The sequence below is a fragment of the Pelophylax lessonae genome (genome assembly GCF_965119305.1).
Source record: "Pelophylax lessonae genome assembly, chromosome: 2".
Classification (NCBI taxonomy): domain Eukaryota; kingdom Metazoa; phylum Chordata; class Amphibia; order Anura; family Ranidae; genus Pelophylax; species Pelophylax lessonae.
In genome coordinates this window covers 700011208-700026314 of record NC_138769.1, presented here as the reverse complement: position 1 = coordinate 700026314, position 15107 = coordinate 700011208, and the positions used below count along the sequence as shown (strand labels likewise).

The 15107-nt window shown below is 42.6% G+C and overlaps 1 protein-coding gene across 4 annotated transcripts in view; it reads right to left on the bottom strand.

Annotated features, from left to right (window-relative positions):
* The window catches only part of FCHSD2 (FCH and double SH3 domains 2), a 434367-nt gene that overhangs the window by 112390 nt on the left and 306870 nt on the right, over positions 1-15107 (bottom strand). For all 4 annotated transcript variants that reach the window (XM_082245226.1, XM_082245227.1, XM_082245228.1 and 1 more), the window contains one exon: positions 3022-3076. In XM_082245226.1, coding sequence (XP_082101352.1) covers positions 3022-3076 — 55 coding nt within the window. The remainder of the gene's footprint in view (positions 1-3021; positions 3077-15107) is intronic.

Sequence of the window (15107 nt, the reverse complement as noted above, 5' to 3'; positions counted from 1 at the left end):
GTTGTAAAAAAAATAGGAGGGAGGTGAAGTCTCCATTAATCTACATGTAATGTCCCACCCCCATTGTGTTTAGCTGGTTAGTAGACATGGAGGAGGGACTGGCCTATCATTCAGCACTGTGTATATGCCCACATGTGTGACTCTATAGCCACATGGGCTGCTCAGATGTGATGGGGAGGAAATGCTCAGCATAGAAACTCACTGAAAACTGAGAATGTGCACTAGCTGCCTACACTGCTGCAAAATTGCTAGCTGAATTTGGGATATGGACAGAAGGGGGAGATAGAGAACAGCAGGATCAACTAGGTTTTTGCAGAATACAGAAAATGAATCTCAGAGACTGAGTATGAACAGCATGTAATACACAACGTATTGATAATTTTTTTATGATGTTGGTCTAGTGACACTTTAAGTGATTGTAATATGTATAATGGTCAGTTAATCTGCAACTATTCCAATATTGCAAATAATCTGAACTGTTTGGAAGGAAAGACCGGCGGATTTGGCTTCCAGTAAAATGCAAAAATGCCTTCTTTATTTAAAGGGGATATTTATCAAGCAAAATTAGTAATGCAATTAGTCTCAAATCTAAGTAAATCTATTGCAGTGTCTCCAACAGCAAAGTCTCTGCAATAGATTCACAGACTTGTGTGTCTGTATTCCTGGGCAGCTGAGTGCAACAGTTTGCAAAAGTTCAAAGACAGATTTGCACTCTACATGTGTGGTCAGGGTCAGGTTTAATTTAGCAAAGAAAAAGAAAAGGAAATGTAGAACTCACTTGGGCTCTAACCTTGTAAAAAATCTGCTAAGACAATCCAAGGAGAATAGCACTGCTCCAGATGCTAGACACTCCTTGTTCGCCACATAAATGTCAGGTGCCAGCCAAGGAGCCCGTCCTCGCTCCTAGTAACACGACCACAATGAATCGAAGGCCTAACAAGGATTACATTACTTGTAGATACAATTTTATTCAGCCATAGCCAACCAGCAGCAGGTCCCCGCCTGGGAACTGCCCCTCTAAAACATTTCACCTTGAGTAACTTAATTGTAGAGGGGAGGCGGGAAGCCCATTACATATACCAATTAATAAAAACCAACACAGACGGGTCTTAGATTTTCTTAAAGGGGCATGTATATTGTGATATCACATTCCCACCACCCACATAAAATGCTCTTATACTACCTAAACAGTATTGGTCTTTAAAGAAGTATAAAAGAGTTTTGGGTGACTGGTTGGAGCATGCTGATAATATACCATGCATGCCTCTAAGAAAATCAAAGGCCTTTCTGTGGTGTTTTTTTTTTTTTTAACTGATTAGTGTATATAATGCCCCCCCCCCCCCGGTGGTCACCTTCATCTCTATGATTAAAGGAGTTTTAAAGTATAAAGTTTTTTTATCTTAATACATTTTATGTATTAGGATAAAAAGTCTTCTGTGTGCAGCAGCCCCCCACATACTTGCCTGAGCCCCATCTCTGTCAAGCGATGTCCACGAGTCCCTTGGTCGTCCGGGGCTCTCCCTCCTGATTGGCTGAGACACAGCAGCTGCACCATTGGCTCTCACAGCTGTCAAAGTCAGTTAGTCAATCGGTAGAGAGGGGACGGGGCCAGGTCGTGGCTCCGGCTCTGAATGGACACACGGAACTGCAGCTCGGCTTGGGTGCCCCCATAATAAGCCGCTTGCTTTGGGGGCACTCGACAGGAGGGAGGGGCCAGGAGCAGCAAAGTGGGAACTAAGGATCCAGGCTGCCCTGTGCAAAACCACTTCACAGGGCAGGTAAGTATAACATGTTTGTTACTAAACGCGGTGTTACAGCCTCCCCCTCCAAAAATTAAAAGTCAGCAGCTACACATACTGTAGCTGCTGACTTTTAATATTAGGACACTTACCTGTCCTGGAGTCCAGCGATGTCGGCACCGCAGCCGGTGTTTTCATCGGCTGTCGGGTGCCGCCGCCGCCATTGCCGGTAAGGGAACCCGGCCGTGAAGCCGCGGGTCCCTACTGCACATGCGTGAAGCGAGCTGCGCATTCCGATTGGCTCAGCGGTAGGGGAAGGAGGAGGGGGCCAAACTTCCGAGGGACAGCACTGCGGCGATGTCTCCTGGAAGTAGGGAAGGGTACCTGTCAAAAAAGGGACCCGTTCCCCCCTCCCCCCTGAAAGGTGGCAAATGTGGCACCGGAGGGGGGAGGAAGCAAATGAGCGAAAGTTCCACTTTTTGGAGGAACGCCGCTTAAAAAAAACCAAAAGCAAAACAAGACTTTACAATCACTTTAAAGAGCAGCTCCGGTAATATGCACAATAATTCAGAATCAGCAGCTACTAATACTGTAGCTGCTATATTTTAACACACACACACTTAGTAGTCCATGGATCCAGTGTGGTCATCATCGGGGCCCGTTCTTCGTTAGTCATCAGGTCCCTAATGCAGCCATCTTGCTTCCTCCAGCTTCACAGCCGGCTGTCCACTGCGCATGCGTGAAACCTGCAACCTCCTGGGACGGGTTACATGTCTCAGGAGGTTGCGCCAGGAAGGGTGGAAAGAGGAGGAAAAGCAGAACAACCCATTTTTAAGTGAACTTCCACATTAAGCCCTTTGGGGTGAGTTGGGATTCCTTGGCAGGGATCTGCTGCTGGTTGTCTAGAGCTAAATAAAGTTTTACCCACAAGTGACACCATTAGTGTGCAGCCTTTGATTCACCGTAGTTCTTGTTATAAATCTGTCTCACAATGCATTGTGCTGCTCCTGTTTAGCGTTGCTTTGCCTTGTAACAAGATTGATAAATATCCCCCAGTGTTTCACGCCGACTATAAGGTCTTACAGCCACCAATCATAATCAAGCTTGCACCAAAAAATGAAAGATGAAAAATGAAAGCTAGAATTGGACTGGTGCTGTAACGTGATGATAAAGATTAGCATTACTTACCATCGGAAACCTCATATTAGGCAACCACATGGATTATGCAGGGGTAAAAAAAAAAAAAAACACTTCAGTAAATTCAACATTTACAGTCAATTACCTTTACGTTGGCCTTCTGTAAACTTATCCTTGATTGGAACAAACTAAGTTTGGATCTGTGAAGAGGAAAAAAAAAATACCATGAAAGGTTCAGCAGGATGCAAAGTGCGCAGTTATGGATCAAAGAGAGAAACGAGAATCACAGAAGACACGCCAGACACACCTGCAGCAAATCTGATAAAGCACAGAGACTTACAAACATATTTTGGGTACAAAATAAAATCCCCGGGATATTTCACAACGGGTAAAGTGCTTCAGTAACAAAATCTTTTTATTTACTTTTTTTTTTTTTTAAAGGGGAAGGATTCTTTTATAACACTGGCAATTTACACGGTGCTTGTACATTGACATCAGTCCCTACCATCAAAGAGCTTACAATCTAAGGTCCGTATCTCACATGCATACACATACTGGGGTCAATTTAGACAGGAGCCAATTAACCTACCAGCAGGTTTTTGTGAGTGTGGAAGGAAACACATGTCCAGGGAGAAAATGCAAACTCCACGCAGATAGTTTCCTGGCTGGGATTCAAACCAAGGACGCCAGTGCTGAAGTGCTAACCACCAACCTTTTACTGCCCCAGGTTTTCTTTTTCTGTTTAGGTGTCCACATTGGAAGATTTCCCCCATCTCTTATACCAGTGACAACTGAAAGATTTTTGTATTCATATCACTATCTTTCCTGGTGAAAGTGGTCAAGTAGGGTGCATTTTGTCAATCTGTCAGTTAAATCAGAGGTCCCCAACCCCCTGGCCTGATGCCCGGCCGCCGCTCAACTCCTGCTATGCGGCCATGCAGGTTTGTCCTCTCCTAGCTCCTCCGCCGACCCAGCCGACGATGTCATCTAATCAACCTGGCAGGGGGCAGGAGGAGCTGCATATTGGAATGGAGAGCTCCTACCGTCCTCTGTCCTGCTGATTGGATGACATGGTCGGGTGGGCAGGGGAGCCGGGAGAGGAAGCACAGACAAATCAGAGCCTCTGTCCTGCTAAAGTTACAAGTCCTGTGCAGGGGAGGCAGACATTAGGATAGGTGTCATGTTAGAAAGGAAAGGGGGGCAGGACCACTGTGATGGAGGAGGCTGTGATATAAAAAGGGGACTGCACTGCAAAGGGGCACTTACGGAGCAGTCCACTTTACATTACAGTGCCCCCTCTACATTCTTCCCACCGACAACCAATGAAAAGGGAGGCATTTTTCTCACTGACCACCAACAAAAGGGTGCATTCTTCCCACTGACCACGAACGTAAAAGGGGCATTCTTCCTACCGACAACCAACGAAAGGGAGGCATTCTTCCTACCGACAACCAACAAAAGGGTGCATTCTTCCCACTGATCACCAACGAAAGGGGGCATTCTTTCCCACTGATCACCAACTAAAGGGGGCATTCTTTCCCACTGATCACCAACGAAAGGGGGCATTCTTTCCCACTGATCACCAACGAAAGGGGGCATTCTTTCCCACTGATCACCAACGAAAGGGGGCATTCTTTCCCACTGATCACCAACGAAAGGGGGCATTCTTTCCCACTGATCACCAACGAAAGGGGGCATTCTTTCCCACTGATCACCAACGAAAGGGGGCATTCTTTCCCACTGATCACCAACGAAAGGGGGCATTCTTTTCCACTGATCACCAACGAAAGGGGGCATTCTTTCCCACTGATCACCAACGAAAGGGGGCATTCTTTCCCACCGATCACCAACGAAAGGGGGCATTCTTTCCCACCGATCACCAACGAAAGGGGGCATTCTTCCCACTGATCACCAATGTAAAAGGGGCATTCTTCCCAAAGATCACCAATGTAAAAGGGGCATTCTTCCCAAAGATCACCAATGTAAAAGGGGCATTCTTCCCAAAGATCACCAATGGAAAAGGGGCATTCTTCCTACTGATCAACAATGTAAAAGGGGCATTCTTCTTACTTATCACCAATGTAAAAGGGAAATTCTTCCTGCTGATCACAAATGTAATAACTATAGCGCTTGCAGTGTCCCATAGTGGGAAAAAAATATAACTTACAATAGTGCTAAACTTATATATATATATATATATATATATATATATATATATATATATATATATATATATATATATATATATATATATATATATATGATGCTCTCAAATAAATACACTGATAAATAGGTAGTAGATAAATAAGCAGATAAATAAATAAACCACTTATAAATATTGTCCTTCACAGTGTGCAGTGATAAAAAACTTTCAATGTGCCAAAAAGATAATATAATAATAAATCATAAAAGTCCAAAAAAAACTGACTAAAGTGCTGCTGCTTGTTGCTTGATTTCTTGGTGCTTCCTTCACCGTGAATAATAAATGAAATGCCCACTCACCAGATGCTGTGGGTTCTATATGTCTTCAGACGTCTAGCCAATGACGAAACGCGTTAGGTGGAACGCACGTCGTGACGTCATACGCACTCGAGTGGAACGCAAACCGGAACTACCGCTCTCCACTTCCTGAGTCCATACGTATGACGGTCCTATCCGTTTGTCTGTATTGTTTGGATTGACCACATTTTTACCTCACAATTTTTTGCTGTTTATTTTGAACTTTGGATGAGCATGCCACCTTTTTGAATCACCTGTTGGAATTTTTATGGATTTTACCGTTGCAATGCATGGGGTGTGTGAATAAAACATTGGAAACAATACCACACTATCCGCTTTTTATTTCCCCGTCACGGTTTGTGATTGGAGGTGACTTGCAGGTGGGGCACATTTCAAGGTTGGGATCGTGGCTGGAGGTGACATACCTGAAGGTGGAAGTCTAACCCGTAGTGGCTGCACAGACCCAGGGAGAGCTATCCGAACCGGGAAGGATCCCCTATTAAGCATAGATGGTTCTAATGTCGTAAGACATATAGAACCCACAGCATCTGGTGAGTGGGCATTTCATTTATTATTCACGGTGAAGGAAGCACCAAGAAATCAAGCAACAAGCAGCAGCACTTTAGTCAGTTTTTTTTGGACTTTTATGATTTATTATTATATTATCTTTTTGGCACATTGAAAGTTTTTTATCACTGCACACTGTGAAGGACAATATTTATAAGTGGTTTATTTATTTATCTGCTTATTTATCTACTACCTATTTATCAGTGTATTTATTTGAGAGCATTATATATATATATATATATATATATATATATATATATATATATATATATATATATATATATATATATATATATATATATATATATATATATATATAAGTTTAGCACTATTGTAAGTTATATTTTTTTCCCACTAGGGGACACTGCAAGCGCTATAGTTATCACTATTGTGATCACTTCTTTTTCATCACTAGCACCCGCACTTTACATAGCAGCTGCAATTAATTTATTAATCTAATTTAATTTATTAATTTAATAATCACTTTATTTATCCACACATATATTTATCTATTTATATGAGATTCTGCTTTAATCTCCTTGGCGCGCTAATATATACAAATTTGTATATATTTCTTTCCCACATGACCACCAATGTAAATGGGGAATTCTTCCCACTGACCACCAATGTAAATGGGGAATTCTTCCCACTGATCACCAATGTAAAAGGGGCATTTTTCCTACTGATCACCAATGTAAAAGGGGAAAATGTTTCATTGATCATCAATGTAAAAGGGGCAAACGTTTTCGTTGATCAGCAATGTAAAAAGGGGCATTCTTCCCACTCATGCTTTTAGCAGGGGTTTTTTGATTCACACAATGATAAGGTTCATATCAAGCAGATCTCCTTTATAAGTACAGTATATCTAATAAAGCATTGGACAGACTGCACTCCTTTTCACTCTATTTTTAGCTTCGATTGACAGCTTGAAATGATATTAAACTCCAGAAAAACATATTACACTTTCATCCTGCATAGGCTTTTAGAATGTCCCCGGCAAAATATACTATACTTCGGAGCAGATGCAACATGATCAAGGCACCTCTACATTTTTTTTCTACAAATCCCCTGATTAGCCAACATTCCATAATACAATTCTCAATCTCCAGAACACATTCTATTTCCACAGCAGATGCCTTGCTACTGCAACCAGAATGCACATGGCCAAATCTGATATAATCCCGCGTCCTTTCACACAGGCATTGCTAATCCAGCGTGGGTTCACCCAGAGAGCATACTGACAGCAAACGTATGCTCAGACAACTGTGCCGGCTGGCATTGCTGATTTCTCATAATGCTAGTTGCCTGGCTGTCATGTTGATCTAGTAGCCTCAATACATGAATATTAGGAGTTCTGGACTGCACTATTTTTTACAAAATACTAAAGTCAGAGACAGACCGGCAACTAGAAGGTTTAGACGCTGACCATTAACGGCAACCTCCATAAATCGCTTTGTTTTGGTTCCCTTTGGGGGCAATTTTCATCTATGCACTGCGTAGGATACAGCAACAACTGCAAGTGCACATTTAATATTGAATGGCTCCACAGTGCACATGGTGAAGCACATGCATTGCAGCATGCCCAATTGTTAGGCCATTTTGGTGCGTTGGCAGCCCATTGATTTAAATGGACGGTCTTCACACATGTTAAAGTATAACTAAGGGTAGAGCTGCACAATTCTGGATGAAATAAGAATCACAATTTTTTTGCTTAAAGTGATTGTAAAGTCTTGTTTTTTGTTTTACTGATCTCCTCTGGCAGTTGGTTTTGCACAAAGCAGCCCAGATCCTCCTCTTTGGCTCTCCTGGTGAGTGCCCCCACAGCAAGCAGCTTGCTATGGGGGCACCTGAGCCGAGTCACAGCTCTGTCTGTCCATTCAGACACAGAGCTACACCCCGGCCCAGTTTCTCTCCTCATTGGCTGACTGACTTTAACAGGAGGGAGAGTCCCAGGACGGCCGAGGCATTCATGGACAACGCTGGAAAGGGAGGGAGCTCAGGTATTAGGGGGTGCTGGGGAGGCTGCTACACACAGGTTTTTTTTAACTTAAAGCATAGAATGCATTAAGATAAAAAAAACATTCTGACTTTACAACCCCTTTTAAAATAAAGAACCCAATTTTCTCACGATTCTCGGTGTAACATCATTTTTCACATTATACAAAAAAAATTGGGCTAACTTTACTGTTTATTTATTGAAGTGTAATTTTTCCAAAAAAAATTGCATTTGAAAGACCGCTGCGCAAATACAGTGTGACATAAAATACTGCAACAACCATCATTTTATTCTCTAGGGTCTCTGCTAAAAGAAATATATAATGTTTGGGGGATCCAAGTAATTTTCTAGCAATAAGTACGGATTTTAAGCGAACTGACCTAATTTACAGACCGAATTTCATTCCTTTGCTCTAAAAGAACAAAATGATACAACGTTCCTCCTTATCTCTCAGTGCTGAGCAGAGTTGTATAAAGTACTCGAAACCCATACTTGAGTAAAAGTACAAGTGCTCGATCAAAAAGTGACTTGAGTAGAAGTGGAAGTGCTTAATCAAAAAGTGACTTGAGTAGAAGTACTAAAGTATTCAACATTTTTTGTACTGAAGTATTGCAAGTAGTTCTTTTAAAAATTTTGCTACTCAAGTACTGAAAGTAAAAGTACCAGTAGTGTGTTATGTAGTTATTAAAGAAAGAAGTCAAAAGTTTGAACATCATATTGTCTTTTATTATTTCAAATGCAGCTTTTATTTATACATACAGTAGCTTTTATTTTCGTATGCGCTGATAATACACATGTTTTGAGCTTCATGAAACCTGCCATCTACTGTTCTGGCAGTGGTAAATTTTATAATGGTAACGAGTAACTATGCAGCACAAAAAAAAAATATTGGAGTAGAAGTATTGAAATCATTGAAAAAATGTAGTGAAGTAAAAGTGGAAGTAGGAGAAAAAAAATTCTACTCTAGGAAAGTACAGATACTGCCTTTCGGTACTTAAGTACAGTAGTGAAGTAGTTCTACTTAATTACTATACATCTCTGGTGCTGAGAAAACTTTGCTGGTGTCCTGTCGAATAGTGCAGAGAGTCGGATAATTTCTCTGATGTACTACTGACGTCACTATGGCAATCAGCTGGCATGATGTCAACCCTGCACATGTGCAGACCGTTGGAGGCATTATCTGACGATCTGCACTATTCAACAGAACACCAGCTATTTTTTTTTTTCTTTGACAGCTGCAAGCACGAAACGGCTCTGCATTGTTATATGAATTGTGGAAATGCCAGATTGGGATCGTGAGAGGGGGTTGAATCAAAATCGTGATTTTTTTAATAATTTATCGTGCAGCTCTAACTAATGCTGGCCATACAGTAGCCAAAATATTGGGCGAACTCCTTTTCGAAAAACGAAAAATCGGCCGTAAGACGATAGTGCCATCATGTAATGACCGAATTTCGAACGATAAATCCTTCAACGGACATAAATGAATCAGTTTTTCGTTAAGTTTGTCACATATGCCTACTGCAAACAGGTCGGCCGAAAAACACATTAAAGCGGTTGTATACTGCCAAAAAAAAAAAAAACAAAACATGCAAGACAAAGGCATTATGAGTTAGTATGCATCGCATACTAGCTCATTACGAAATACCTTAAAATGAAGCCCCGACACCGCTGTGGGAGCTGTCATGCTCCCTCGGTGTCTCTTCCGGGTTCGGCGGCTCCGGCACTGTGAGTGTCCGGAGCCACGATGCGCGCGGGAGTCACTTTCCGGCAAGTAGCCGACAAGGAACTCTGCAGGTCCGCCGGACCTTCAGAGCGCATGCGCCGCTAGTGTCAGCGGCTGCATGCAGGGCAAATATCTCCTAAACCGTGCAGGTTTAGGAGATATTAATTGTACCTACAGGTAAGTCTTATTATAGGCTTACCTGTAGGTAAAAGTAAAAACATTGAGTATACTACCGCTTTAACCTTTCAATTTGTCGTTTATCATTCGGCTGGCGGATTTTCAAAACGGTTCCTGCGATTTTTCGGCTGTGAAAAGTTAAAAACGATTTTCTATTTGTGCCCATTAACTGGACAATCTGACCAAATGACAGATTTTTGAAAGATCTTTTGGCTAGTGTATGGCCAGCATAAGGGCAACATTTTTTTTTAAGTTTTGGATAGGGGGAGAAAGATTAGAGTGCTTGTCAGTGTTTGTTTTGCTGTCTGTGCCACCATTAGGGAGAGTCACTCTCTCTATTTGTCCTGTTTACCATTATTATTGAAAGGGAAAGTAAAAGAAAATCTCCAATTTTGGGTTCTACCCAAAAAAGTAATAGAGGGGGAATTTTCCAATGGAAACACTAGTTCTGGTGGACCCCAAGAAATTCCCTTCATTTGCAGGGATTTCCTCCCGCTTCCTGTTTGGCTATGGGACAGGAAGTGAAATCTCCATAATGGACACAGATGGCAAAAAAAAAAATCTGACAAGGGGTTATAACCCTCCTTTACTCTATCCAATATGGGAAAAAAGTTTTGCCAATAGTTCTACTTTAACACACAACATAAGACACATGAACACACCGCACAAATGTAAATGGGTCTTTAATGCTTGCAATGGCTGCATTTCATATACACAATTCCTTGACTCCAGTCTGGCTCACTGCACACACTATTTATACAGCTGTCTGTATAGAAATGGAAGTCATTCTAAAAACTGGATCACAGAAACAGAGTCAGCTGTGGGTGCAAACCCCACCATATGAAGCCCTGTGTCATTGCACAGGTCATATGTGGTCAAGCTGGCTACGTCCCTATTATGTAAAGCCCATATTTAGGCTTTAAGCGCTCTCTACAGCATTCTCTTGGGAGTCCAGGGCTTAGTAGTGCCAAAAATTCTTATTATAAACAGAAGTCAATTATTTTATTGCACAACATTTTTGTTGCTCATACTAGAGGTGCACCAAATGGAAATTTTGGTGCCGAAAATGAAAATTCAGCATGCACTCTGCCGAAATCCGAAAACCAAAAATGACAGTTTTAAAAAATATATATAATTGTATTATATTTAGACTTTTTAATTAAGATAATGGATTTAAATGAATATGAATTTATCAGCACCTTTAACGCAAGAAAAGCTCAAGAAAAATGTATTCCTCAGACCCCTTCTCGTCCCCGTTCACACTGGGGCCACCTGTCAGGCGACCTGGTCGCCTGACAGGTCGCCTTCCATAGAGAAGCTGCGGACCCGTTCTAATAGGAGCGACACAAGTCGCTCCGACTTAGAAAAAGGGTCCGGAGCTTCTTTGGGGCGACCCGGAGGGACCTGCATAGACTTCAATGTTATGAAGTCCGTGCCGGCCGCTCCGAGGTCGCGGTGCGAGCAGCGCGCCGCGACCTATGAGGTCGCCCCAGCAAGTCGGATCGCCCCAGTGTGAACGGGGCCTTACACCTCCTCCCTTGGTCTGTTAATAAACTCCCAAGGCTTTGAGTACCACCTCTATGATGACGACACACAAACCTATCTCTCTACTCCTCACCTCACTCCTTCAGTCTCCTCTCGCATTACTATCTTACTAACTGACATATCAGCATGGATGTCGCACCACTTCGTCAAATCACAAAACTGAGCTCATAATTCTTCCTGCAGCCTGTGCCCCCCCCCCTCCCCCCAATTTCTCCATCAAGATCAATAATACAACCATCAGTCCCTCCTCTCATGAGGGTACTAGGTGTAATCCTGGACCTGTCCTTTCAGACCCAAAACCAATCACTGTCCAAAACGTGCAGACTTAACCTCCGAAACATCTCCAAAATACGCCCCTTTCTAACCGTTGACACCACACTAAGCAACTTTTTCACTCCCTTGTTATCTCTTGCCTTGACTATCGTAACTCCCTCCTCATTGGCCTAGCTCTCCCCTCTTCAGTCTATTATGAATGCTGCTGCCAGATTCATCCACCTTACCAACCCTTCAGAGTCCGCCACTCCTCTCTGCCAATCCCTACACTGGCTTCCCATTGCCCAACTAATAAAATTCAAAACACTAACAACATACAAAGCCATGTACAATTCTGCCCCCAACTACGTCACCAATCTTATCTCCAAATATCACCCAAACCATCCTCTCCGCTCCTTCCAAGACCTTCCGCTCTCTAGCTCCCTTGTCTCCTCCTCTCATGCTCTCCTTCAGGACTTCTCCAGAGCTTCTCCCATCCTCTGGAACGCACTAGCCCAATCTTTCCAGTTATCTCCTACTTTGACCACTTTTAGGCGACCCCTGAAAACTCATCTATTCAGGGAAGCCTATCCTGCCTTCAGCTAACAACCGAATCTTATACTTTCCTCAACAGTTCATCCCTCACAGCCACTACCTTTTGTTTCACCAGCCCCTCCCACTTGTCATGCCAATTGAGGTCTCACAAGTCCAATCCCAAGTCGCTGAAGTGTGAACTGAGCCTTACTCATAATCACTTTATTACCACAATTTTACACCTGTAATCCAGGAGTTGACATGTTTGTTGGAGTGGTTTTCCTTTCCCAATAATAAAACTCCAAAAAATTTTGTAAGAAAAAAAAAAAGTTACTAGTGTCGGATATATGCAAGCAATGCTGCAGAAATTCTCACAAGCAGTTTTTCAAATACTATAGAGCAGGGATTCCCAAACTACGGCCCCGCAGCTATTGCAGAACTACACATCCCATTAGGCATTGTAAAACTCTGACATTCACATACATGACTAGGCATGATGGGAATTTTAGTTCCTGAACAACTGGAGGGCTGTAGTTTAGGAATTCCCTGCTATAGAGGATAGTCTGCAGAGAAAAATCCAACTGAATCATCACTCTGGTCTGGTGAGGATGTTTCTGGAGGATATAATGATATTGGAGTCTGAAGATCGAAGCGCCACACTGGTTTTATTCCTAATGTATAATAGGTGCTACAGGCAATGCGTTTCAGGGACTTCACATTTCCCCTTCATCAGGGCTTAAAACATGTTAAACCCGCTGGTATGAACTCAAAACTATTAATTACATTCTGTATTGAGAGAATTGGGCAACGTTTAGCAGCTGGTTCAAAAAACAACCTGGCAGCTGGTTCTTTACACCAGATGCTGAGTGTTGGCATTCCATGTATTTTAAGCCCTGATGAAGTAGATGGTGTAGAGGTCCCGAAACGTGTTTAATATAGCAACTATTATATAGTATATTGGGAATAAAAATGTATTTTGACTCAAATTTTAGTCTGGTGCTTTGATCTTTAATATTTTTATATACATTCTGAGGTTTATGTGGCAGTTCCTTGGTTCTTGAACAGCGTTGCCAAATACACCAATAGCATTCTAAGGTTCCGGCGCCATCAATCTAACATTACTGGAGGGTATTATAGGATGGATACTATAGACATGGCCCTCCTGACTTTGGTTAAAGGGGGGGGGGGGGGGAGTCTTTGCTGGCATACAGGAGTGGAATTGGTTTCCTCTTCAAATAACAATGGAGATTTGAGACAAGATGGGCAGGGATTGTGGATTCTACATGGCCTGGTGTGAGAATCAGATTCTATTACAGGAAATGAGGCCTTTGTCTCAGCCCGGCTGTGCTGATCCGAGATAGGGACGCATTCCTGCTCCATGGTAATTGAAGGTATGCCCAAACTTTAAAAACCACCATAACTCTACCTTACAGATAGGGATCTATGGCATCCACTTTCAATAACACTTTCCTGACCACAAAGCAGTCAGTATCACAGGATATATATGTAAAAAGTGATAAAATCATTTTTTCCCCCTAGGAAGCAGAATAAAGCATACAAATGAGGACAGGAAACTATTATGTGTGTTTTCAGGAATGCACTTTTATTATTGTAAAGGGCATTGGAAAAGAATGAGACACCCAGAGTTCTACATGTTTCATATACAGTGACTGACTGAGCAGATAGCTGGCTTTTAATGCCCATAGGCAAAGCATTAATTCACAGCTCCCAAGTTTCAATGTACTATAGAGGGGGGGTCTCCAAACTTTCTAGAAAAAAAGGGCCAGCTTATTATCCTTCAGACTTTAGAAGGGCCAGACTGTGGCCAGGAGGAGTAGAAAATGTCCCGGCATTGGAAACCATGCCCCATCGTTGGGAGTCCGTGGGAGGAATAGTGTTGCATCGTTGGTGTCTGTGGGAGGAAGAGTGCCCCATCATTAGTGATAGTGTGAGGAAGAGTGCCGATTGTTATGGTCAGTGGTAGGAATTGTGCCCCATTATCGGTGGCAGTGGAAGGAATAGTGTCCTATTATTGTTTCAGTGGGAGGAATAGTGCCCCATCTTCGTGTCAGTGAGAGAAACATTGTCCCATCATTGGTGTCAATGGGAGTAATAGTGTCCCATCATTGGTATCAGTGGCAGGAATTATGCCCAATTGTTAAGGTCAGTGGGAGAAATAGTGCCCCAAGGGCTGGATAAATGCGAGCAAAGGGTTGAAGTTTGGAGACCATTCATTGTACTATAGTCTGGGGAAATAAGTAAAATTTGATTGGCTGCTGAGGGTTACTATTTGCTGTGCCTGTTTTCACTGGAGATCCATCCTCATTGGTTCTGATGACCACTGTCACTGGGACAGAAAGAAAAAAAAAAAAAAAAACCCATTATTTCTCTGTTCATTGACGAACACAGATCCTTCTCTTCTTGACCACTGGGTTATATTGCCCCTACAGGAGTAGAACACTAGGCAGGAAAAAGCTTGACTACGCCTATGGGGGCAGTCCCAGGGGGTATACGCCCACTCTCAGCGATAGGCACTCAGTTTTGTTACAAGCAGTGTCAGAAAAAAACCAACTCAACAGAGGGGTGGGTGCTGTTTTGGTCAATGAAGATGAGAGAAATAGATTTTACGGTAAGTCAAAAATCCAATTTTCTCGTTCATTCATTGACAGACACAGCTTCTTATTTTCTTGACCATTGGGACGTCCCAAAGCAGTGTCAAACATGAGGGGTGGGAACAGCAAGAAAAAGTTCCCAAAGCTAAACCAGGTAACATGGAGCTCAACCATAAACAACTGGAGCTCACCTGAAAAAACAATACTCCCTCAAAGAGTGTACAGACAACCAGGTGGCCGCCTTGCAAACCTGCAGCACTGACACCTGACGACGGAAGGCCCAGGAGGCACTAAATGCCAGAGTAAAGTGCACCTTAACAGGT